At 32.1% G+C, this 23,204-nt stretch overlaps 3 protein-coding genes across 5 annotated transcripts; 1 reads left to right on the top strand and 2 right to left on the bottom strand.

Moving 5' to 3' along the window:
- Positions 1 to 823: 823 nt before the first annotated feature.
- On the bottom strand, positions 824 to 2,267 carry LOC137837775 (pentatricopeptide repeat-containing protein At2g40240, mitochondrial-like). The gene has a single exon (XM_068646897.1). It carries the CDS (start codon positions 2,243 to 2,245, stop codon positions 1,214 to 1,216), a length of 1,032 nt encoding a protein of 343 aa, XP_068502998.1. The 5' UTR covers positions 2,246 to 2,267; the 3' UTR covers positions 824 to 1,213.
- Positions 2,268 to 3,165: 898 nt separating this feature from the next.
- On the top strand, positions 3,166 to 6,074 carry LOC137837773 (uncharacterized). Its single transcript, XM_068646895.1, has 5 exons — positions 3,166 to 3,408; positions 3,774 to 4,034; positions 4,442 to 4,926; positions 5,040 to 5,271; positions 5,377 to 6,074. Exons 1-5 carry the CDS (start codon positions 3,399 to 3,401, stop codon positions 5,847 to 5,849), a joined length of 1,461 nt encoding a protein of 486 aa, XP_068502996.1. The 5' UTR covers positions 3,166 to 3,398; the 3' UTR covers positions 5,850 to 6,074.
- A 3,937-nt stretch (positions 6,075 to 10,011) lies between these two features.
- Positions 10,012 to 18,342, bottom strand: LOC137837772 (uncharacterized). Of its 3 annotated transcripts, none has more exons than XM_068646894.1 (11): positions 18,201 to 18,342; positions 15,395 to 16,801; positions 14,225 to 14,420; positions 13,568 to 13,628; positions 13,369 to 13,467; positions 12,608 to 12,702; positions 12,077 to 12,190; positions 11,896 to 11,963; positions 11,360 to 11,470; positions 10,783 to 11,014; positions 10,012 to 10,269 (listed from the first exon to the last, which is right to left on the bottom strand). In XM_068646894.1, the coding sequence occupies exons 2-11, from the start codon at positions 16,732 to 16,734 to the stop codon at positions 10,159 to 10,161; spliced, it is 2,427 nt and encodes an 808-aa protein (XP_068502995.1). In that variant the 5' UTR covers positions 16,735 to 16,801; positions 18,201 to 18,342; the 3' UTR covers positions 10,012 to 10,158. The 3 variants fall into 3 exon arrangements, with proteins under 3 accessions (XP_068502995.1, XP_068502993.1, XP_068502994.1); XM_068646892.1 differs by having other exon boundaries at positions 15,395 to 16,833; positions 18,201 to 18,332; XM_068646893.1 differs by lacking the exon at positions 18,201 to 18,342 and adding an exon at positions 18,001 to 18,197 and having other exon boundaries at positions 15,395 to 16,833.
- Between the last annotated feature and the right edge of the window lie 4,862 nt (positions 18,343 to 23,204).

The following is a 23,204-nucleotide window of genomic DNA, read 5'->3' as shown; positions in this document are numbered from 1 at the left end:
ACATCCATTACCCTCATTTAAAAATATAACCTTTTACACCTATTCTATTCCAATTGTTGATTTAAGTAAAAGAAGCCAAAAATATAGGAGTTTCTTGCTTATGCTCTATAACTGTAAGAATAATATACCTCGTGTTGTTTTTGACCATATTGGTCATAGGTTACAGAGCTACTGAACATAGAAACATTCTCAACATTCACAGCTTGGGTTTTGGGATGCCTTTTAGTATCGGGGGTTGTGTGGCCATATTCTAAGAAAGATTCAAGCTAAAGATTAATATTCCACATTGAACTGAAGCACTAGCATAAATGCTTGCTTCACTTATAAAATAAGAAAAATCATAATTTCAAATTTACCAGTAGTGTACAAGTTAATCCAGCAGCAAAGCATATGGAAAAACCATGTAGTCTCTGGTCACAGACAGAGAGCTTGTTAGTTAAACTGTTGCAGACAATTTACAAATGGAAACCTATTAGATGAATCAAATGAACATTTCAATATGATAGAAGTTTGGGTAAATAAGAAAACATGAGGTGATTGATGCACAGTTTAGAAAAGAATCCAATCTATAGGAGAAAAGGGAGGGAGGGAGAGAGAGAGTAGAAACTACAGAGATGCTGAAAATAGCATAATGGCCCTAATCACAAGAGTTAATCAGGCCTCACAAAAATATGAAGTAAAACTGATACTTCTGCATTCCCCAATTCCAACCAACCAACCCCCAATAATAACAGGTAACATCAATGGAAAAATTAAGAATATATATATATATAGATAGATAGAGAGAGAGAGAGAGAGAGAGAGAGAGAGAAACACAATATCATTAAGGCCAATGCTAGCTTTGAGTCAGTTTCGTAAATTACTAAAACCAATCCAACAACACCATCATGTAGGTTTTGAATATGAAAGGTATCATTACATACATAATTGAAATTGCACAGTTAGTGTGTTGAGAATATTAACTTGGGAACCTCAAAAAGTGGTACCTCTATTGCCTGCATATCTTAACTCATTAACCAAGGCACATCTTACAGCAAAGATGAACCTAAAAGTTATACAATATCACTGGAATTCAGTTCAATAAGACAATCCATCAAAATTCCCATCAAAATAAAATGTAATTCAGGCATCCGGTTCATTTTTATCTTCCAACAAACATTTGTTTTACTTCACCCCTGTCCACAAACATAATCCTGACTCTTCATTTTCCACACTACACTTTGTTTATTCCTTCTCCAACTACACCATCAACCCTTGCACCATTTTCCTTTCCAACATTCATTTTATAAAAGTCTTTCAGTTTATAACCCATTGGCACACCCCTTTGCTTCATTTCCTCCAAAATTGACATTGCTTCTTCACCCTTCTTCAAATTCACAAACTTGCTAGCCAAAATCCCAAGAAGCTCAGCATCTAACAATTTATCCTTCCCAACAAAAATTCTCACATACCTCATCACATGTTCATAGCATTTCATTTTCAAAAGCGTCCCAATAACATGCATGTGCGTTGAGTACAACATGGGCACTCCATCATCCACCATCCTCCTCAGTATCACCATGGCACCATCAACCTTCCCCGCCCGACACGCGCCCAACACCAACGCGTCGTACGTACGCGAGTCCGCCGCCATACCCACTTCCTCCATTCTCCTCAAAATTCCGGCCGCCTCACCAAAGTCTCCGGCGTAGCAGTAAGCCCTGAGAAAAAGGTTCTGGCCATATATGTCCAGCCCAATACCGAGCTCAGCCATTAAATCCACCACGCGCCGCGCATGGTCGAGGGATTTCTCCCTTGTGACGACGCCGAGGATGGGGTAGAAGGTGCACGCGGTTGGGACACAGACTCCACCACGCGCCCATGACTCGACCACGCGCAGCGCCTCCTTCGTGCGCCGGATCTTGCAGAGGCGCGTGACAAGCAAATTGAGCGCGTTTTCGCGCGTGAGCCCTTCGTTGAGATGGGAGAGGTTTTCTTCGAGTTTGTCGATGAGGGAGGGAGAGCAATTAGAGTGAGTGATGAAACTGAAGGTGCGTTTGCTGTTTAAGAAGCCATCTTGAATGCGCTTGTTGAGGACATCTCGGAGCGCACTGTAGTCGCCGGAGCTGGCGGCTTCGTTGGCGAGGTCATCGTAGTAGGCACCGGTGGGGTCATCGGGGAAGGGTTTTGCAGTTAGGGTTGTTGCGGAACGAAGAAGACGAAGACTTTTCAGAGTTATGTTTGGGGTTTTGCGAAAAAACAACATTTTTTGTGTGTTTGTGATTGAAAACAACAAATAGAGTTATTTAAGTAAAAAGTATATACAGCTTGAAAAGAACAAATAAATATACTAAAAAATGTAATTGTTTTTAAAAATGTAAAATTATAATTATATAGTAATATAGTTTTATCTAAAAAAACACAAACTTTGTTTGTATAATGTAATTTAGAAAATTATATAATTTTACATTTACAAATTGTTTAACAAATATTTTTAATACAGTAAACTAAGTTATGAGTTTTGAACTCATAAACTATTAGCTTAAACTAATTATGAGCTAGAAATTTCATTCAATTATTCTAAAAAAAATCATTATTATTAATTATTATTTAATTCCCTTTTAAAGATATGATTGGTTTAAAAAGTAATTTCATGGATTTTTCTTAATTTTTAATTTCTCTAATAAAATAATAGTTACCTGTGTCTTTAGTATAAAACATTTAGTTATCAACTGAATATATTTGTTAAACTTTCATAAATATCACTCTTCTTCCATATTACTAGAGATATGAATTAATCCTAATCCGAAAAATAAAAATAGATATCTCAAAAGAATTATGTTTAATTTTATTACCATTATATATAATATATAAATGATTTGATAACTTCTTTTAGCATGTTTTTAATTGAAACAAAATTACTTTTTAATAAATAAAAAATAATTTATTTAATTAATAAGTAATTAAATAATTTATTTTTTACTTTAAAATATGAAATAACTTTTATCTTTAAAAAAAATTATCACATAGTTTTTTAATATTTTTTATAAAATTACTTATTTTTAAATTTTTCAACTAATTACTCATAAAAATAATAAGATTATAAACCTAACTAAATTTATATTATTATTTTTATTACATATTAAAAAGTAAATTTGATTTTTGAAAGAAAAAAAATTGTAATACAGTTTCAGTTTCAGTACACTAGTAAGTGGTGACTACTAAGGAGTGAAAAGAAGCGTTTGACCTGAGAAAGAGATTTTGCTACTGTTCTCTTCTTCATTTCAGGGATTTCTCATATACATAAAGTTAGGGTTCTAGAATTTCATATTTCTGATCACCTCTTCACTCACATACACAGTGATTTCTCTGTGGTTTCTTGTTCATCACTCAAGAAATTGAAAGACTACCACACCATTATGCCACAAGGTGCGAGGATTTTGTTCCCTTTTCCTTTCTCCTTTCCAATGTAAAAGAAAACAAATCTTTCATTTTTGCCTGTTTTGGAATCTTGGGTCTCTTTCTTATATATTGTTTTAGTTGCAGAATTCTTATTTCCATTGGGGGTTTTCAATTCTTGTTTATTGTTGGAAATTTGATATTTTTATGATTCTGGGACTCATTGTCTGTGCTTTGGGAATTTCCCTTTGTTCGGAGTTTTAAATTTATACGTACTTTGCTTCTTGGTTGCAATGCTTTGTTACATTAATTGTTAGGTTATGCTGTGATTTCTGCAATTGTCATCAAGAAATTGAGACCTGATTAGCATGCACATTGATTGATGATGTTTGCAGTGGCAATGACTTATGCCGATGATGATGGTTCTTCTGGCTCTGGAGAGGATGTACACATGTTGGATGGACAAAAGCGTCAGGCTGTTATGCCATCGAATTCCAGCAGTGCCCGGAAGAGAGGCCGGAAAGCTACTGGAGCTGCTATAGTGGATGCTATGTTGGAGATAGTGGCTGCTTCAAAGATGAGGGCGAGTGCAATTGCGAAGAACGAGGAAAGGTTCACTATAAACAAGTGCATCAAAGTGTTGGATGAGATGCAAGGTGTTGATGACTGGATTTACTTTCTTGCTTTGGATTTGTTTGAGGACCACCCTAATGCCCGGGAAGTTTTCATCTCTCTTAAGGACGAAAAACGATTGCCATGGTTGCAGGGCAAATGTTGTGTTTCCACTAGATGAATTGTTTGAGAAAATTTCCCTATACTTTTGTATAGTTAAACAGACTTCAAGGGGTGATGTTAGTTAGTGTTTTTACTTGTTTGATTTTGTGCTTAGTGCCTATATTACCGACTTTGAGTTTGGAATTTTGAATGCAAAAATGCAGTGTTTTTAAACTGTATATTCTTTGACTTTTATAAATGATATTAATGCTTTCCAAGCCTATGAACTAGATATATATCAGAGAGATATTATCTTTACTATTCGTACTCTTGAAGTTTATCTCTACAGATACACCAATCAGCCTGGATGACATTGACTTAGAATTGGATGAGATGGAACTAGTTGCTGCTGCGGCTGGATACTATTACTATAGCTGTCTGACCAAACAACCTTCACGTGGTTTATCACCTAGGAGATGCGAATTTATGACCGAAGTGCTCAATGGGCATGATGACTATTGTCGGGAAATGTTGCGAATGGATAAGCATGTGTTCCATAAGCTGTGTGACATTCTCCGTCAAAGATCTATGTTGCGTGATACATCTGGTGTGATGATAGAGGAGCAGTTAGCAATATTTTTAAACATAGTTGGTCATAATGAACGTAATAGGGTGATTCAAGAGCGCTTTCAACACTCTGGTGAAACCATTAGCCGGCATTTTAATAATGTCTTGAAGGCTATTAAATCATTGTCACGGGAATTTTTGCAACCTCCTCAGCACACAACACCTCTAGAAATTAACAACAATGCTAGATTTTATCCATACTTCAAGGTTACAATAATCTCTGAGTGGCTTCCCCTAAATACTCTCATTAGTTCAACTCACTAGTGTTTACTGCTAGTGCAAGTTTATCTAACCTCTCCCTTCCACCTCTAATATTTCAGGATTGTATAGGAGTAATTGATGGTATGAACATTCCTGCACATGTTCCAGCCAAAGATCAATCTCGATTCCGTAATAAGAAAGGTATCCTGTCTCAAAATGTTTTGGCAGCTTGCACATTTGACCTGCAGTTTATATTCATTTATCCTGGCTGGGAAGGCTCTGTCACTGATTCCCGAGTGTTGAGGGCAGTCCTTGATGACCCAGATCAGAATTTCCCTCAAATACCCCAAGGTTTGTTTGTTATTATATCTCAAGATCTGGGTTCATTATCTTTCCATATTAAACATTGTACTAATAGTAACTTAATGTATTTTTTTCTTTGGCTTTACTTCACAGGAAAGTATTACCTTGTTGACAAGGGATATTTAAATACGGAAGGGTTTATTGCTCCTTTCCTAGGGGTTCGGTACCAGCATTATGAGTTTAAAGGTGCTAATCAATTGCCAAGAAATGCAAAAGAGTTGTTCAATCACAGGCATTGTTTTATGAGGAGTGCCATCCTAAGGTCATTTAATGTGTTGAAAACTAGATTCCCTATCCTTAAACTTGCTCCTCAATATTCCTTCCAGATTCAGCGCGACATAGTCATCGCCGGATGTGTTCTTCACAATTTCATCCGTCACGAAGAAAGAAATGACTGGATATTCAATAGCGTTGGGGGGTCACCAGTGGAGGAAATGTCAGATCTTGATGAACTTCCTGATGTGCCAATGCTTTCTTCAATAGAAGGACAACATGCATTCACATTACGTGATTCAATTGCTGCATCTATGTGGGATGACTTCTTGACTAAATGGGATGAGTGGTGAATCATGTTGGCTTAGAGGTCTCATAGCTTGTTGACTCTGTGGTTTTGTTGCAAAGGCAGCCACATGACTTTGATCATCCATCTGCATGGAACTGAGACCACCTTAATGTGATTCAATGGTCAATGCTCAGTATTTGGTGAGTAACTTGAAATTTTGTATAGGCTGTGTATATGTTTGTCAAATAATAGTTTTATTGAAATGGAATTATGAAGGTTGCTTGGTTTAGATGCAAATATTTCTTTGGAGCTATATGTTATAACAGCATAATGCATTCCTATGCAACTACTTTTGGAAAATTTTATTTTTGGTGAAAAATAGACACATTCAATATTATCTTTTCCCCATTCTACATTAGATTTAATTTTCATGATGGTTTTACAGTATCAAATCAACAAACTAACATAAGCTAGTTTTTTTTTATATTTTTACCTGCAAAATAGTTTTAGCTTATATGAATTAATATTTTAATTTGGAATGAACAAATTTAAGTAAAAGCATCAAGATTCAAGATGTGCATTCTATTGTAGAGCGTATTAAAAGTAAGTTAAGAATTCAGATTAAATTTTATCATTAGAGTGAAAATTAGTTAGTGTTTTTAAGTATTGTATGACAGCAAGAAATAAGTTTAAGAATTCAAGTTAAATTTTATGGTAAGAGTGAAAATTAGTAAGCATTTTTTAAATCCTATATGATAATAAGAGAACTATGAAAGGAGAGTTATTTACTGAATACAAGTTCTTTAATTTCATTTGACTCATATGCTACTCTTTTTTTCCCATAGCATTCATTCTTACAAAAAGAAGTCAAAAGCCATGATATGAACTATATATATATATATATATATATATATATATATTTAATTTCAATAAGAAAAATTTGATAGAACATTAAACTACAATTTTGTATAAAAACATTGGACACTATATGAAACTTTAGTATATACGAAGTTCCAAAAACAAATAGTAGTTTCTAAAACTGTGTTTGGAAAGGATAGGATGAAAGTGGAATGAAAGAAAATAGAGAAAAAAATATAATGAGAATTTTCTTTTGGCTAGTTCAAGAAAAATTTGAAAAATAAAAATTTTCTTCAATTAAAATTTCATTATTTTTTCTTATTTTATTTTCTCTCAAGCAAAGTAAATTTTGATCTCAGTATTTAAACCATTTACAAGCTTTGTTTTAGTTATATAATGTGGGGGTTCACTTTGGATTTATAGTGTTCTTGAGAATTATTCCCAAGGCCTAATAATACAAACTTAAGCTCTTCTTACTATTAATTCACTTATATTTTACGTTACGATTAATAATTTTTTATCTTACAATCTTATACAATGATTTTTTTTTTTTTTACATTTCCTGTTATATCTTTAAGAACAAGAAAATAAGTTCTGTGAAAACAAGGCATTGTTTCTTTTGCTGCAATAATGAATCCTAGTGTAAAATAACATTATAAATAGAAAACTTAATCTTCTTAAACATATAATAATCTTTTATCCACATTCTTTTACTTCACATTTCTCAATTATCATGCCGTAATAAGGATCTCTATTGTTCTAATATGAATTATACAAAACTGTACGATAATAAAATAGCAAATGATTATCATAAGTAATTTATTATTTGATTTGTTGTTTGTATAAAGACAAACTTTTTATTGAAAAAATATTTTATAATAATAATATATATATATATATATATTTTTTTTTTCTCCTTATTTACCTAGTAGTTCTTGTGTCTTTTGAAGTGTTCTCCTCACAATAACTTGATACGGAAACCTGCTAAAAAATACTTCGACTTTCATTCCTGATAAATATTATTTAAAATATATCTTTATCTAATCATTCTTAACCTGTTTATAAAATTGTATTGGAATTCGTACTAATAAAATGATTAATTTTATATTAGTCTAACATTAGCTACATTTTTAATCAGGTTAATCTTCTTTTTAAAACATGATTGTATGGATTTGTTAAATGATATTTCCAAAATATTTTAAGTAATCTTTTCAACCTTTTATGCTAAAAGTGATCTTGGTGTATAATATAATATAGAATGTGATAATGTTATAATAGTATATTATTTCTAATTTTATAATAGTGTGTGTAAATGTAAAGACGACACAACCCGTTATTGTATTAGTAGTGAGAAAGCTTTGCGTTATACATACATAAAATATTATATTGTAATAGTATATAAATATGATATTACACTACTTTATTTAATAACCCATATTATTAAATTGCAAAATCAATATTTCCTTTTTACTTTTTTTGAAAGACAAGTATTATCATATGGGTTATCTGCAATAGATCAAAGTCTTGCCCTTTCACCCCATCCTCATAACTTTCCAACTCAATCACCACAAAGAACTTGAGGGGTAGGAATAGAAAAAGAGGGGTTCATTTAAAAAATAAAAAGGAACTTCATGGTATGAAGAGGAGCAAGTATTGCCATTGCCCTATAAGGTGACCTCTAACAAACTCACGACTGTTTCTTCCTGCACCTCCATTCCTTCTTCTCTCACCTCCATAAATTTTTCAATTTCCAAAAATGCCCCTTTATAATATTTTTGGATTACATAATCCAGATGTCATTTTTCAAATTTGTAATTAGTTTCCGGATTACGTAATTTGGAAGCCTTTTTTCTTATGCATGATTTTTTTTTTTGGATTACATAATCCGGAAGTCTTATTTAGCTTTCAGATTATGTAACCCAAAATTCTTTTTTCAAATGAGTTTCTGGATTACATAATCCGAAAACTATTCTATGGAGGTGACACAAAAAAGATAAAAATATATTTTCATATGGTGTATGGAAGTGGCAGAAGAAGATATGGAGGTGCAAGAAGAAAGAGTCCAAACTCACAAGCCTCTAGTGCCCAAATAAATAAATGAATATATAAGTGATAAACTACACCAATATAACTTTATCAAATATTATATTATCAATAATTTTATATATATAAAAATCAATGTTACTAGTAAATCATAATTAAGTACTATCATAATTCTTTATCGTGAATTTTGTTAAAATTGAACAATAGTAATAAATGATGAAATAATTTATATTTCAATATATTTTAAATGAATATTAAATATTTTTTATCACTAAATTTTTGTATTACATTTGCAGTATGTACTATTATCAAATGAAACAAAAAGTTTCATTATTTTCTATGAAGTCGTTTCACTATTTTGAAATTATATGATGGAAGCAACAATAAAATAGAGAAAAAATGTTATATATTTCCCAGGTTGTCTTTTTTTCCAGCAAACTCTTCGGCAAAAAGGGTTATCAATTAGGTTTAGTATTTAGAGGTTTATGATTTAGGGTTGGCCTAAATCACAAAATGATCAAGTGAGTACAATCACAAAATGATGGAAATGAAGATGCAACTCTTTCATAAAGATTAAAAACAATGTCTCTTAGCAGATAGAACAAGTGTATTTACCATGTTTTAATATAATTTGTATTTATTTTCTTATTAAATTTAATGGTATTAATTTGCATATCTTGAAAACTGATCACTCTAATATAGTCTTAGCTATCAATTTAACCACTAATTATACTACTAATTAAGAGAACTATAAGAAATGGTCATGAGTATAAGATTAACAACCTCAATGAGTAAACCTGCTTTTATATAAAATTGAATTAAAAAAATTTCAATCCAGCTCATTTTATAATTAGTCCGAAAATTTTCAAACCAGAAACCTGTCATAAGTGAATTGATTCACTAATTTTTAAAAAAAAAAATTAATAACCATTTTTATTCACACACACAAAAGTGTTTTATATATAACAATTAATAACATTAAATATTTAAATAACTAAACAATATTAAGAGTTTTAACTCCTTCAAATTGTTTCAATATAAAAATAGATCCACAACTTGTAACTTTTAATATAAATTTTTAGGTCAAATTAGTTTACATATAAAATAAAATAAAATCTAAAAATATTACATAAAATAACTTTTACAGATTAATTAACTAACGAAAATCAATTTTTTTATTATTTAAAAATACTTATGGAGAATCTCGACCAAAGATACCTTTGGTTACAACTTGCCAAAAATGATATTTCAGCCTTAAATTCCAAGATAAACATTCACAACAGTGGGAAACAAAGGCTCCTAGAGCCCTTCCCAATTAAGAAAAATTAAACATTAAGCATTTTTATTAAAAACTAAAAAACTATTAAGTTACATGAAAAATGTACTAAAATTTACTGTTTAATCTTGAAAGCATACATGCATTACATCATCTGAGCACCTATCCCTCCTTTGAAACAAAACATGATAATGAACTAATTCATTGACAAGAAATGCACCCGAGCAAGGGTATATTCCTTTCGAGCAATCCAAACACCAGTTTGCGACCACTGTACATCTTCCCAGTCAAGGCTTTCCTCTAGCACCTGCATCACAAAATGCAGAATTGGGATTTTTAGTACAGTTGAAACACATTATATTTGCATTCTACAATAACATTATTATATGTAACAAATTGAGCGATTCTGCATTGTTGAAGCAAACCAATTATGGTTTACATTTAAGGCCTTGGGATGTTATGCAGACTAGAGAGTGAAGTAGTTTGATACAATACAATGGTCAAAGGCTTACAGCCAAAGGCCAATGGCAAAAGATATTGGTTCTGTTGGTTTGATTGCCCCCAAGATATATGATTTTCACTCCAAGATTATAAGACTCGAGAATCTACGTAGTACATAAACTCAACTTGTAAACCCGACTTGTAGACTCATAAAAGTCTACTTCATATAAACACGAGTTACCAACCTCTTCCCTTTCATAGGTTGTACACCTAAGCATTCAATAGTAATACCCTAGTTACTCATAATTGAGGAGAAAAAAATCTGTGGACATTATTCACATTCTCATGGAAGAGAGATGAAAGATTGATTCCAACAAACCTCCACATGTTCAAGAGGCAGAGGGATGCCGATCAACCGCATCACTTTCTGGGGCAGAGGATTCTTACATCGAGACCATCGAAACACATCAACCATGACATGATCAGAATCAGCTTTGTCACCATTTGTTGGATGGTGATGGTGATTTTGAGACTTCTCTGTATCTGGGTCATGCATCTGAGTTGCTGGTATAGCCTTCACCATCTTCTCTCCAATAAAACAGAGCTCGTATCTACAAAGATTAAGACTCATTTAATTACAGTTTCATGACATCAAGAGCCCTTAGACTTGAAGACAAACATGACCATTGTGGATCCTTAGAGTTTGACAAGTTAAACAGAATATTTTATTGAAAAAAGAATAGTATAAAATAACACTAATAACAGGGAAACATCGCCCAAATAGTATATTAAGCAATTAATGAAAAAAGAGAGTGACACAGACACAGTCCAATATGGTTTCATATTTATAAGAACATTGCAATAACTCGTGGCACTTAGTTTTAAAGAGACATCAAACATGAACCCTATAACACAATGATCACACATTTTGGTCAAGAACTTTAATGTAAAAATACCTGCAAGAGTGTGTTTCCAGATACAGAACTTCTCCCTTCTTTAAACGAGCAGAGGTATAGAGTGGCTTTTTTAGACCCTTGTCAGCAACAATGCTTATACTGTATTTGATCCTGATAAATATCATAATTAATGCATACTAAAGACAAGATAAGATGCAAAAAATAGAACTGCATTCGTATATAGATGAGAAAGAGTATGAAACATTTGGTCGCGTTTGTTTCGAAAATATATATTCTCATTTCCTATTTTCTCAAATAATCATAAAAAAACTACCTCGGTATCAGTATGTTTCTCATTTTAAAATCTCTGTACATGAAACAATCAAAAGAAAATACAATAGCATTTTAGAAAATGTGTGGAAACAACAAACCAAACAGGAAAAGTTTTACCAAAACAAGCTCCAACGCAATGTTTGAAGCTGAGATATTTTCATACATTACAAAAATACCACATACTAGGATTCGATAGGTTTTTTTCCATCATAAAACACAAGCTATTATATTAGACTGTACTTTGCCAACTAATACTAGCATACCAAGGTTCATTGCAGAGGTTGTACTGTATTGTAACTTCACGTACATATCTTTGTTGCCGCAATGCATTCTGAAGAATAAAGGCCATGCCAAATAAGATGAGCATACAATATGAAATAACCATTAATTCAATAGTAAACATGAAAAGGTTTGTCAATTATAAGATAGAGATACTGGACAAACCGAAGCTGCAGCCCTAGTAGTCATTGTCCGTTCGACAGCTACTGGTGCAAGGGTAGGTTCAATGGTTGAGGTATGCGTGAGGCAGGGTTCAAGATCAATAGTTCCGCCTCCTTTCTGAAGAGAAAAGAATAAAAGGTCAGAATTTAAATATTCATGCAGTTACCCAGTCCAATTGTTGTGAACGAACATGCTTGTATACAGGCAGGTAATAATCTCACGCAAAGTGCAGACTCAAAGCACAAGCACCCCCTTTACATCCCGTATATAATCTCTCATTAGAGGAACATATTATGTGACCAGAATGTAAAACATTTATGCAATGACTAATCAACAATTTTCCCGAAAAGGCATGTGATGTATCAAAAAGAAAGAAAAGGCCATTATATTTGAAATGGAAAATAGTGAACTAAATTATATGAAAAACATCTATAGTAGATGATGTTTCAATGAAGAGAATATAAGACTTCAGGAGAAAATGTTCAAAGGATGAAGAAAGAAGAATTTTACAGTTTGTATGGCTTTCATTATTACCTTCACAATGCAGCACCGCTCAACTTTATAACTACAACCAATTGCAGCACCCCAAGCACGGGAACGAACATTGTTTCTCAGGGTAGAAATATAGCCTGATGTTATACACGAAACATCTTCGATTATTTGAACAGCTTAAATGAAGAAATGAATATAAGTAACTGCAAAGTTGAGAAACCAACAAAACTACCCCAGTACCCACAGTAATGAAGATTGTGTGTGTGATGCACACACAATTAACAGTTTGAAGTAGTGCTTGAAGCAGTAAGCAAATAAGCCACTGATTGGTATTTGTACCAAGGCAAATTCAGAGTTTCAAGTCTTAAACATGAATAGTAAAATAGTTTCTACTCTAATTCTTTATCTTTAATTCTTTCGCTGGTAGACATGTCACCTTTTAAGATTTAGAACCACAATGGAAACTCAACTTACACTTGTAAAATTCACAACTTCAAACCAAATCACTACTTCAATAGTTGCATAATGGTCAATCGATCTTAAGATCAGTTAACAAAAACCTGAATTCAATATTCATATATCCTGAAAAGAATAACTACTAAACCTTTCAAAACTACTCAACGGAAAACCCAAGTTTTATTTTAAATATTTATCATATACGTAAAGTAGGACATCTTATTGTAAACTTATTCCCAGTTATTACTTCTAGATCGCTTAGATGGAATTCAATGTTATTTAACACAGCAACATGTAGGTACTATTAGATAATGAAGAGTGCATCTTTTCAATCTATAAGGACATACAATCTTGTGGGGGTAGCACTCGAATGGTTGTGCGCAACTCTTGTACAGCCACTGGAGGTGGAGAAGCTGTTGGGCGACAATAACCTGTATGCATGAGAACTATGCAACAAAAATTCAAAATCAGTACCAATTTCAAACACGTCAAATCCAGTCATTTGAAATCAAAAGCACACTGCAACCTTCTTGCAATAACACATACCAGCAACAAGATCCGAGTCATAAGTATAAACATCAGTCCCCCATAGCTGGCCACCTCTAACCTGAACATAATAATATATATACTCTTAAAGCCAGGTATAGCATCAATAACTAGAGCATATTTAAATTTCATACCTTGAACTCCAAAATTTAAACAAATAATATGGTTAATAAAAAAGTAAGTAAATAAAAAACTTGCATCTCATCAAATCATTTTATTGAGTGCTTCAACAAATTTCTGCAATAGGCAAAGCAATGATAAAATGGACTGTAAAAGTTGTTTCCATTGCAGGAAGGAACAACAGCAAACAAAAGGGAAACTAGAAAAACATTGAGGAAAAAGACATAAAAATGTTTTTATAAGAGATCTAAGTGTAGAAATCATTTCATGAACATCAGCAATGATGAACCAAAGTCCTCAAACTTTAACAAGTAACAGATAAACCATACATAACTCACAAGATAGAATAATACAACAGAATCCAGGAATATACAAACAAAAGAGAGCAAAACATGAACAAAGACTTCACCAGCAATAAGAAAGAAGCAGCAAAAAAATCATCAATGTAAAACACAAAAAAAAAAAGCTAATACTCCCCCCCCCCCCCCCCCCAATGCAGTCAACTATCAATTTTATATTAACAGAGTTTGATCTCACTTGACGGTTTGTGGCGGTAACATTCTCAGCTGGTATCCGAATTTCAAAAGTAGGGCCACTGTTAGAACTTTCACTATTTTTTTCCAGTTGAGATTGAGATAATTCATATTCCTTCCATAACTTTATCAGTTCTTGCATGCTTTCACCAACTTTATAAACAACAGAAGATACTTCTGATTTACCTGAAATATCAGAACTCACATATAATATAATGTAAATGAAGAATAGAAAGATATCTGTCTCTGATCCTTTTCATTCTATCAACAACAACTAACAAATGACAGGCGCATTGTACATCATAATAGTACTATCACACAATGAATCGACACAACAGTAAAAAAGAAGTATAAATAAGATGAGGCAATCTGAAAGGAGAGTGCATAACATAAGCCAATGGGCCAAGTAGAGCAATTTGTCAAAACCCAAACTAATTCATGGCATGCAGCCACAATTCTATGACAAGCCAAATTCGTTGAGGCAGGTAAAACAAAATATGCCAGGGTACCTTGAGACCTGCAATATAAATGAAACAGAAAACTTGTCAAAAGAAAAACATAAATGGGATGAAGGGCTATAAATCTAAAAACATTATTATGGCAGCAATGAGGTATAAATCAAACAGGAATACAAACTTCAATTTGAATAAGAGAAGAAACCAAAATCAAGTTCTCGTCAATGTGCAATAGTAAGTTAGTAACCAAATTCACACATATTCTTAATCTTCAAACAAAATTCCTAAGTTTAAAAACAGCTATTACATCAACAACCTGAATTTCAATTTAGCAAATAAATATACTTGCTGCCAAACTGTATTCAACTAGATTTCTTTCTCAATCAAAACAGGATTTTGAAGAACTTGTAGTTCCTACAAATTTTCAGGCTGGTAAAATACAGAGCAATAGTTGACTATCATGTGCTACCCGTAGAAAATGTTAAGAGGTAGACATTAGATTGTTAGTGTCCTACGAAATGCAATTCAAAAAAGGATATAGAGGATTGAAAATAGTATCCAGTCATTCTAAATTTCTAATAGGACTCAGAAGCTTATCTTTTAAAACAACAAAATCACACAGAATAAATTAAAAATATACTTCAAATGAAAATATACTTATTACATAAGTGACAAGTTATCAAACAAGTAACCAAGAAAAGTGGAGGAAAAGAAATTACTCTTCATTGTCAGGAGCATTAGCATGGGATCTAAAACGAGCCTCCCGATTGGCCACCTGAGGGCTTCCCCTAGATCGGTGGATCCTTTTACGATGTTGAACATTATAATTATGGACTTCCCTCTCCTTTTCTCCAGACCCTTCCCCATGAACAGTACCATCTTCTGATTGTTTGTCAATTTTAAAGCGCTTCTCAGGCCGTTCTCCCTGTAAATCAGCATCCCTTTCTTTCCTCCTCTCTCTAGCTTCTCCATCAACATTTTTCCAGCCATCAACATCTTTCTGTTTCTTCTGTTCTGGTAACACATTTTCTTGTACAGCATTTTTTGCTGATCCATCACCAAGTTCCTTATCATCGTTCAAAGCCTCTTTGTCAATGCCATTCCAGGATTCCCTCTTGCTATGATCCTTTTCCCTCTCTTTTGAACTTTCTTTCTCTTTTGGAAGATCTTTCCTCTCCCTCTCCAATTTCTCTACATCTCTATCTTCCTTGGCAGATTCTTTGTTGTCACCACTATGATTGTTAACTGGTGTACTGCTTCTGCGATCACTTCTCTCCTTTTCCCTATCCCCCCAATCCCGATGCTTGCCATCCTTTCTTTTTCTTTCTTTAAATCTATCTTCACTTTTAGAATCAATTTTGTTTTCTCCAACAGCTTCATGAGTTTCCAAACTGTCCCTTTCTTCTGCCATTGAACTGCCCTTTCCAACTTCTGGTGTATTGCCACGTGATGCATGCCAGGAATCCAAACTCCCACCAGGGACATCAGAAAATCTCTTCCCCCTGTACTCCTTTGATTCTTTCCAATTCAAGTGGCTGCTGCTGCTTACCATACCATAGCCATCCTTATCTGTCTTAATGTCACCTTTTGAATCATTATGACTATCTCGTTCATATCTGATATCCTTGTTGTCATCTCCTCTGCCATCAACTCTCACATCTTTCTCACTCTTAGCAATCTGAGAATCCCTTCTGGCTTCACCATGCAATTCCTTCTTCTCTGAGTTCATATCACGATTCTCAAACCGGAGATCCCTACTCTCCTTAAAATCCCTAGATTCTGTTCTGTTCTCAGTTCCAATGGGATGATCTGTATGAGAATCATTTGAAGATGACGGCATCCGATACACTGTATGAAGAGGAGATCTTCTATCTGCGTCACGAGGTTCAGTACGGAGTGCCTTTGCCACCCGGGAATCCTGACCCATTTCATACGGAATATGGTGGTCATTTGAAACTGGTGGCATCAACTTGGAATATGTACTTGAATCTTGATGTGGATGCTTTGAAGACTGATGAACAGCATCTTCATGAGGCCTCTTAGGAGGTACCCCACTCATAATGAAAACCCAGCACGGTAGTAAACCTCAAAAGAAAGTAATCTGACAGCCAAAACAATTCCTATATCTGCTCTCCACACATTACACAGTAGTCAGTAGCTGCAAGCCAACAATGGAAACAACATAACACCATATTAATTAATCATACCAAAAACAATTTTCAGATGCATTTAAGTTCAACATATGAGAAACACGACAAAGAGAAACAATGACACAAGTTAACGAGAAAGTAACCGACAAAGCAACATCCTTGAAACGATCAACATCAAATTAACACATACCACGACAAACATAACACCGCATTAATTCATCACACCAAAAACAATTTTCAAATGCATTCAAGTTCAACATATGGAAAACACAAGGAGAAAAACGACAAGGCAAAAAACGACAAGGCGAAACGCGACAAAGAGAAACAATGACACCAGTCAACGAGAATGTAACTGACAAAGCAACATCCTCAACACAATCAACATCAACTTAACACATACCACGACAAACAAAAAATCTAATCAGAATTAATCTTTTATAATGCCACAATATAACTTATCAGGCCAAAAACAACATTCATATGCCTTCAATTTCTACTTATCAGAAACGCGACAAAGAGAAACAATGATGGAGAGGTCCGCACCACAATAACCGATGAAGCAACATGATATCAAGTTAACTCATGCCCGGACAAACATAAAACTTCATCAGAATTTTTGTATTCTTTATCACACACAGCATTTACATGCAGTACAAATATAATCACAACCCTAGAACCAAGTATTGAATGCCAATTAGCCAGAGTCAAAACTTAAAACTCTCACTCATTCACTCACACATGCACATCATCATCCTCAACAACAACAAAATCTCTCTCTCTCTCTCTCACGCACACAAGTCATCATTCAAAGCAACAACATTATCATAGAACTCAAAACCAAGCGACCTAGTTTCCAGCCAAAAAGCCGAGCACATAATCAGAAACACAGCCAATTTCAATACACAACCTCCGAAACAACTTACAGAAAGGGAACAACATTTTTTCCTACTGAAGGGGGAAAATTAAACCCAATTTAGAGCCATAGCAACTGCAGATTAAGAAGTTACGCAATAGCAGTTCGTGAATTGAGGAAATCGGCATTATCAGATTACTCGATCAAATAAAAAGTCAAATTCTCAGTATCCAACTCAAACTCCGCGGCAGAGAAAATAGCAAAGGAAAAAGCAGTGTAAAACAGAAGAAAGCAAATTAACGAAACAGCAATAACAATTTACACGACATTCGAATGTGAAAGAATTGAAAAATAGGGAAATCGAGAGCAGGAAGAACGAAGGAAGCGCGCGCGGAGGGAATTGAAGAACGAAATGCAAATGCAAATGCAGATGGAAGTGAAACGGATTGGGAAATTGGAGCAGCGAAAGAGCAAGCAAAAGAAAACCCTAGAAGTTGTCAAGAAAGAGTGTTTTGAGGTAACCTTAATTGTCGCGGAGCCTCTTCTATCGGAAGTGTGTGTTGTGTTGTGTGTGGCTTTTGAAGGTTTGTGTTGTGTTTTGTGTTTATGTGAGACTGTGTTTGTGACTCACTAAATGATTGCCTCTCTATCGGGAGGATGCAATGCCAACACCAAACACAAAACGCGGAAAATATTTTGTTTTTTTTTAAAAAAAAAATTGATATATCGATATTTTATTTTTTTATTTAAAATAACTTTTGATTAATTGCATTGTGACAATATATACAAATTATAATATTAATGTTCCATTATAGGAAAGACTAGTTCTTCTACTTTATTTATTCCAATGACGGTCGAAAGAATATTCACTAACGTTCATATTTGTTTTGATAAACTATTTTTCAAAGATAAGGTTATAGCAAAATGATGAGATCGAAACAAAACTGAAGAAGAAAATTAATTTATTTCCCAAATTTATAATTCATCTACACGTCAAGTTATGGAGAATGGTTTTTTAATTGTGAACTTTTGTGTGTATAAAATAATGTTTTTTAACTATGTAAAAAAAAATTAAGAAAATGATAAATGTTATGTTTGTTAATTCTAGTGTGTTCTTGATAATTTTTGGGAAAAAAACTTCTTAGAACATATTTTTTTTATACAAAATAGGATACGGAATAAAAAATAGGTTAAACATTCTATGAGTTGTAGAAAAGTTACCATCTTAATCTTAAATTTCTAAAGGGTTTGATATGTTTAGTTGGAGTGATTCTATGATAAAAGGAAAATAGGTTATAAGATTGTTGATCGCATGTTTTAGGTTATGTGAAACATAGTATTGTTTTATAGGTTTTTTGTCCTTAAAAGTGATGTAATTGAACGTAATACAAGAGACGAAAAATGTTGAGTTATTTAAAAACTTTTTCCTTTAGAGGTTAATGATACATCTAAACAACCTATAAATATTATGTCATGTGCAAGGATTCGAGGAGAAGTAAAAGACTAAGAAAAAAAACTTCTTTTGGTGATCACTTTTACATTTTTAGTTAAAAATGATCCAATAAATTTTTAGAAATTATCAATAAATTTTTTATGCAAAACATTGGGATAAGACCATTAACATTGAAATTGATTCAATTAAGAAAAATAATACTTGAACTTTAATATATTTTCCTAAAGGAGAGAAGGTCATTGGTTGTAAGTGGATTTTTAAGAAAACGTATCATCCTGATGGATCCATAGAAAAATATAAGACAACACAGTAGCAAAAGGTTTTACTTAAAAACCCAACATAGATTACGTTGACACATTGGCCCGACTTACCAAGATTTTCTCTCTTCATGCATTGTTAGCTCTAGCATCCATCTATAAGATTGTCTTTTTGAATGACGAACTACAGGAAGAAATTTACATTACTCAACTTGAAGGGTGTGTAGTTCCTGGTAAGAGAACAAAGTATGCAAACTTTTAAAATATGTATATGGGTTAAAACAGGCACCAAAACAATGACATGTAAAACTTGATATGTTTTATTCTGTGATGGTTTTTCTATTAACGATGTTGATAAATGTGTGTACATTAAATATGAAAAAGGTGATTTTGTACACGCAATTATGTAGTTCTTATAACAAAATTATTTATGGCAACTAAGTTTGAAATGGAAAACATGGGTGAAACAAATACAATTTTAGGAGTTAGAGTCATAAGGAATATAGATAGTATTTTACTATCCCAAGAACTATTTATTTTAGGAAGTTTGACATTCATGACTTTAAACCACTAAGCACATTTTTTTATGCTAACTCTAAATTAAAAAAATAGAAGAGTATCTATTTCTCAACCTCAATATGCCCAAATATTTAAGAGCTTATTACATTTAATGAGATTTTTTAGATAGACATTTCTTATGCATTAGGAAAACTGAGTAGGTACACTCAATGTCCTAATTAAGATAATTGAGATGCGCTTACAAGACTCATAAAATACTTAGAGGCATAATGACTTATGACATTGAATATAGTGGATTTCCTCTCGTACTAGAAGAGTACAATGATGTTATCTCAATCACTAATTCAAATCAGACAAAATCCACAAGTTGTTATATGTTTACACTTGAGGATAATGCAATTACATATAGATTAATTAGGCAAACAATTATTGTAAGATGAATAGTGAAATCAGAGTTTGTTGCTCTTGAAATGATTGGAAGTGAAGTTGAGTGGTTGAAAAAATTCTTAGTTAGGAATGAAACCAACCACATTTGCATCAATGCATTGTGATTACCAATTAGTAATAACTATAGCAAAAAATAAAGCTTACAATGGAAAGAACAAACATATACAATTGAGACATAATTTTATTAAGCAAATATTAAAGAATGGAACAATTTCCATTGATTATGTTAAGTCATAACGAAATTCAATAGATCCTTTGATGAAACTCCTAAAGAGAAACTTGATTTTTGAAACATCAAGAGGAATGAGACTCAAGGCAATTGGAAACAATTAGATGATGGAAACTCAACCTTTCTAATTAGAGATCCCATGAATAAGGTTCATACGGGTAAAAACAAGTCACTTGTAAATTATTTTAGCACTAAAATTGATTTAAAATCAACTTTGTTTCCTATGGTGTGTCAAAGTGCTAGATAGTGCATCATTGATAAGGTAAACTTTGTAGCTAAATTTTATGTGGTATAAGGAATTTTAACTTCAACAAAGTTTTTAATAATTTTCATATTACAGATGGTGCATGATTTGGGACATACACTTTGATGAAATCACCTATATGAGTGCTAACAAGAGTTTTTTGCATGGGATCTTGGAAAAATCTTTAAAGCTCTCATAAATATCAGGCATGTGAAATGGCTTAGTAATTGCAACACATCTATAAAAGCAAGAATTGTGTGGGTGTATTATGATTGAATAATCCCTAACATACACTAAGTGTTTTGGTTCATATAGCTTGTTATACTAACTGCATTGTGTGTTAAGTTTCTTAGTTTAGAATTGATTCATATAACTTGTTATACCAGCTCTAATGCGTTATATCTTATATAAAACACATGATTTTCTTCTTTCTTTTTTTTTTCTTTCTTTCTCTTTCTTTTTGCAATATGTGGGCTATATTGTGAATTTTAAGTATTACAAAAGGCATATAGTCTCACATTACCTATATTACACATTCTCAAACTAATTAAAATAATTTTATTTTGAGGACTTGTCTTGTTGAGATGATTGTTGGTGTTTAGTCTTTTCTTATTTTTATTTCTTTTGTTTTTTATTAGGCTTTTGTTGTTGTTTTGATTTTATAAATGAATGCAATGTACACAATGAGGTGTGAAGCAAACTAGATGAGATTATTTCAAGCTCATTGTCTTATGATGGCTATGTTGTGGCTAATAAAATTCATTGCACTAACAACTACTCAAAGATATTTTAACACTTAAAAGTAATTTACAGTTATATTTCATAAGAATTCGCTTAATATGCCCTTTTATTTTAATTTTACTATACTAACTACAATATGTTCATTGCACACAATGCCCTCTCCTTTCCATTAGACAAAGATGTTCAGAAAATGGTATTTTTAAAACTTAATACATATTCTACTAATTCTCTTCATCGTTAAAAATTATATTAAAAACCTTTATTAGGATTTTTGTTGGAAACATTAATATTATATAATATGAAAATTTCAGAAATAGTAATCCAATTCAGTATTTATTTATTTTTAATTAAGTTTTAAGTCTCTTATAAATTTGAGTTTTATTTTCAATTGAATTCCAAATAAAAAAAATTGTTCTATTGAGTATCCAAAAAATTTATATTTTTCAATTAAGTCGATATTGTTTGATTTTCTCGTCAACTAAAGTAACATTGGGTCGTCATTGTCTATGTGTCTCTACATGAAAAATAAAAATAACATAAATAAGTTTGAAGTCTCCCATAAATTTGGATATTTTCAATTGAGACAACCTTATTAAACATTTTCATTCTATTGAATATCTAAGATTTTTATATCTTTTACTTGAGTTCTTGTTGTTTGATTTTGCTGTTAAGAAAATTGATGTGTCTCCACATGATTGATTTATTTTTGTTTTAATATTTAATTTTAAAAAAAGATATCATTTTATTATAAAGATAATTAAGATTATAGAGCTTCATTTGTTTAATTATCTAAATTTGTGGTTATGCATGAAACTACAAAATCAAAGGACCGTGTGGTAGAGACTCAATTAAAAAATATAAAGATTTTGAACCTTCAATAGACAAATTTTTTTAATAAATACTTTATAGAAAATAACTAAATTTTATGAGATATTTAAAACTTAATTATGTCAACTTTAATTTTTTACGCGGAGATACATAAGTTATGACAATGCAATGTATTGATTACCAACTCAATTGATAGCAAAACCAAACAACACAATAAAAACTCAATTAAAAATACAAAATTTGTGATAAATAGAATAAAAATTTATAATAAATACTTAATTAAAAATATTCAAATTGAAATTAAAATTTAATTAAGCCTTAATTTTTATAAATTGACATTAAGAATGAATGAAAGACTAAGTAAGTATAAAATAATTTATTTAAAAAAAACATAAAACTTTTACATTGTGAAATAATTAAAATTTCTCTAAATATAAATTTTAAAATGAGACTTATTATTGTTAGAGCAAAGTCCAATTGTCCATTAGTTTTGATTAAGTGTATGTCACGCAAAAGTGTAAAACATGTAGATGTTTCATCTAAAAGATAATGAATTATGAAAAACAACAAACTATTGCAAGATGAAAGTGTTTCGTGTTAGAATTGTAGGCCTTAAACAAGAGGGGGTTAACTGTTTATAAAAGATTTTCGCAAATATTGAAGGTATAGAGAAAGTTAATGAAGAATCAAAGAGAAAAACATCAAGTTATCCAAGAAACAAATTTGTTTTATTATGTTTCCAGAAAATCAATCGATTGTTTATGTGATTCAACTGGTTGCTTTTATCAACAGTTAATAAAAACAAACT

Source organism: Phaseolus vulgaris, chromosome 4 (genome assembly GCF_000499845.2).
Source record: "Phaseolus vulgaris cultivar G19833 chromosome 4, P. vulgaris v2.0, whole genome shotgun sequence".
Classification (NCBI taxonomy): domain Eukaryota; kingdom Viridiplantae; phylum Streptophyta; class Magnoliopsida; order Fabales; family Fabaceae; genus Phaseolus; species Phaseolus vulgaris.
This window is presented reverse-complemented; position numbering and strand designations above follow the sequence as displayed.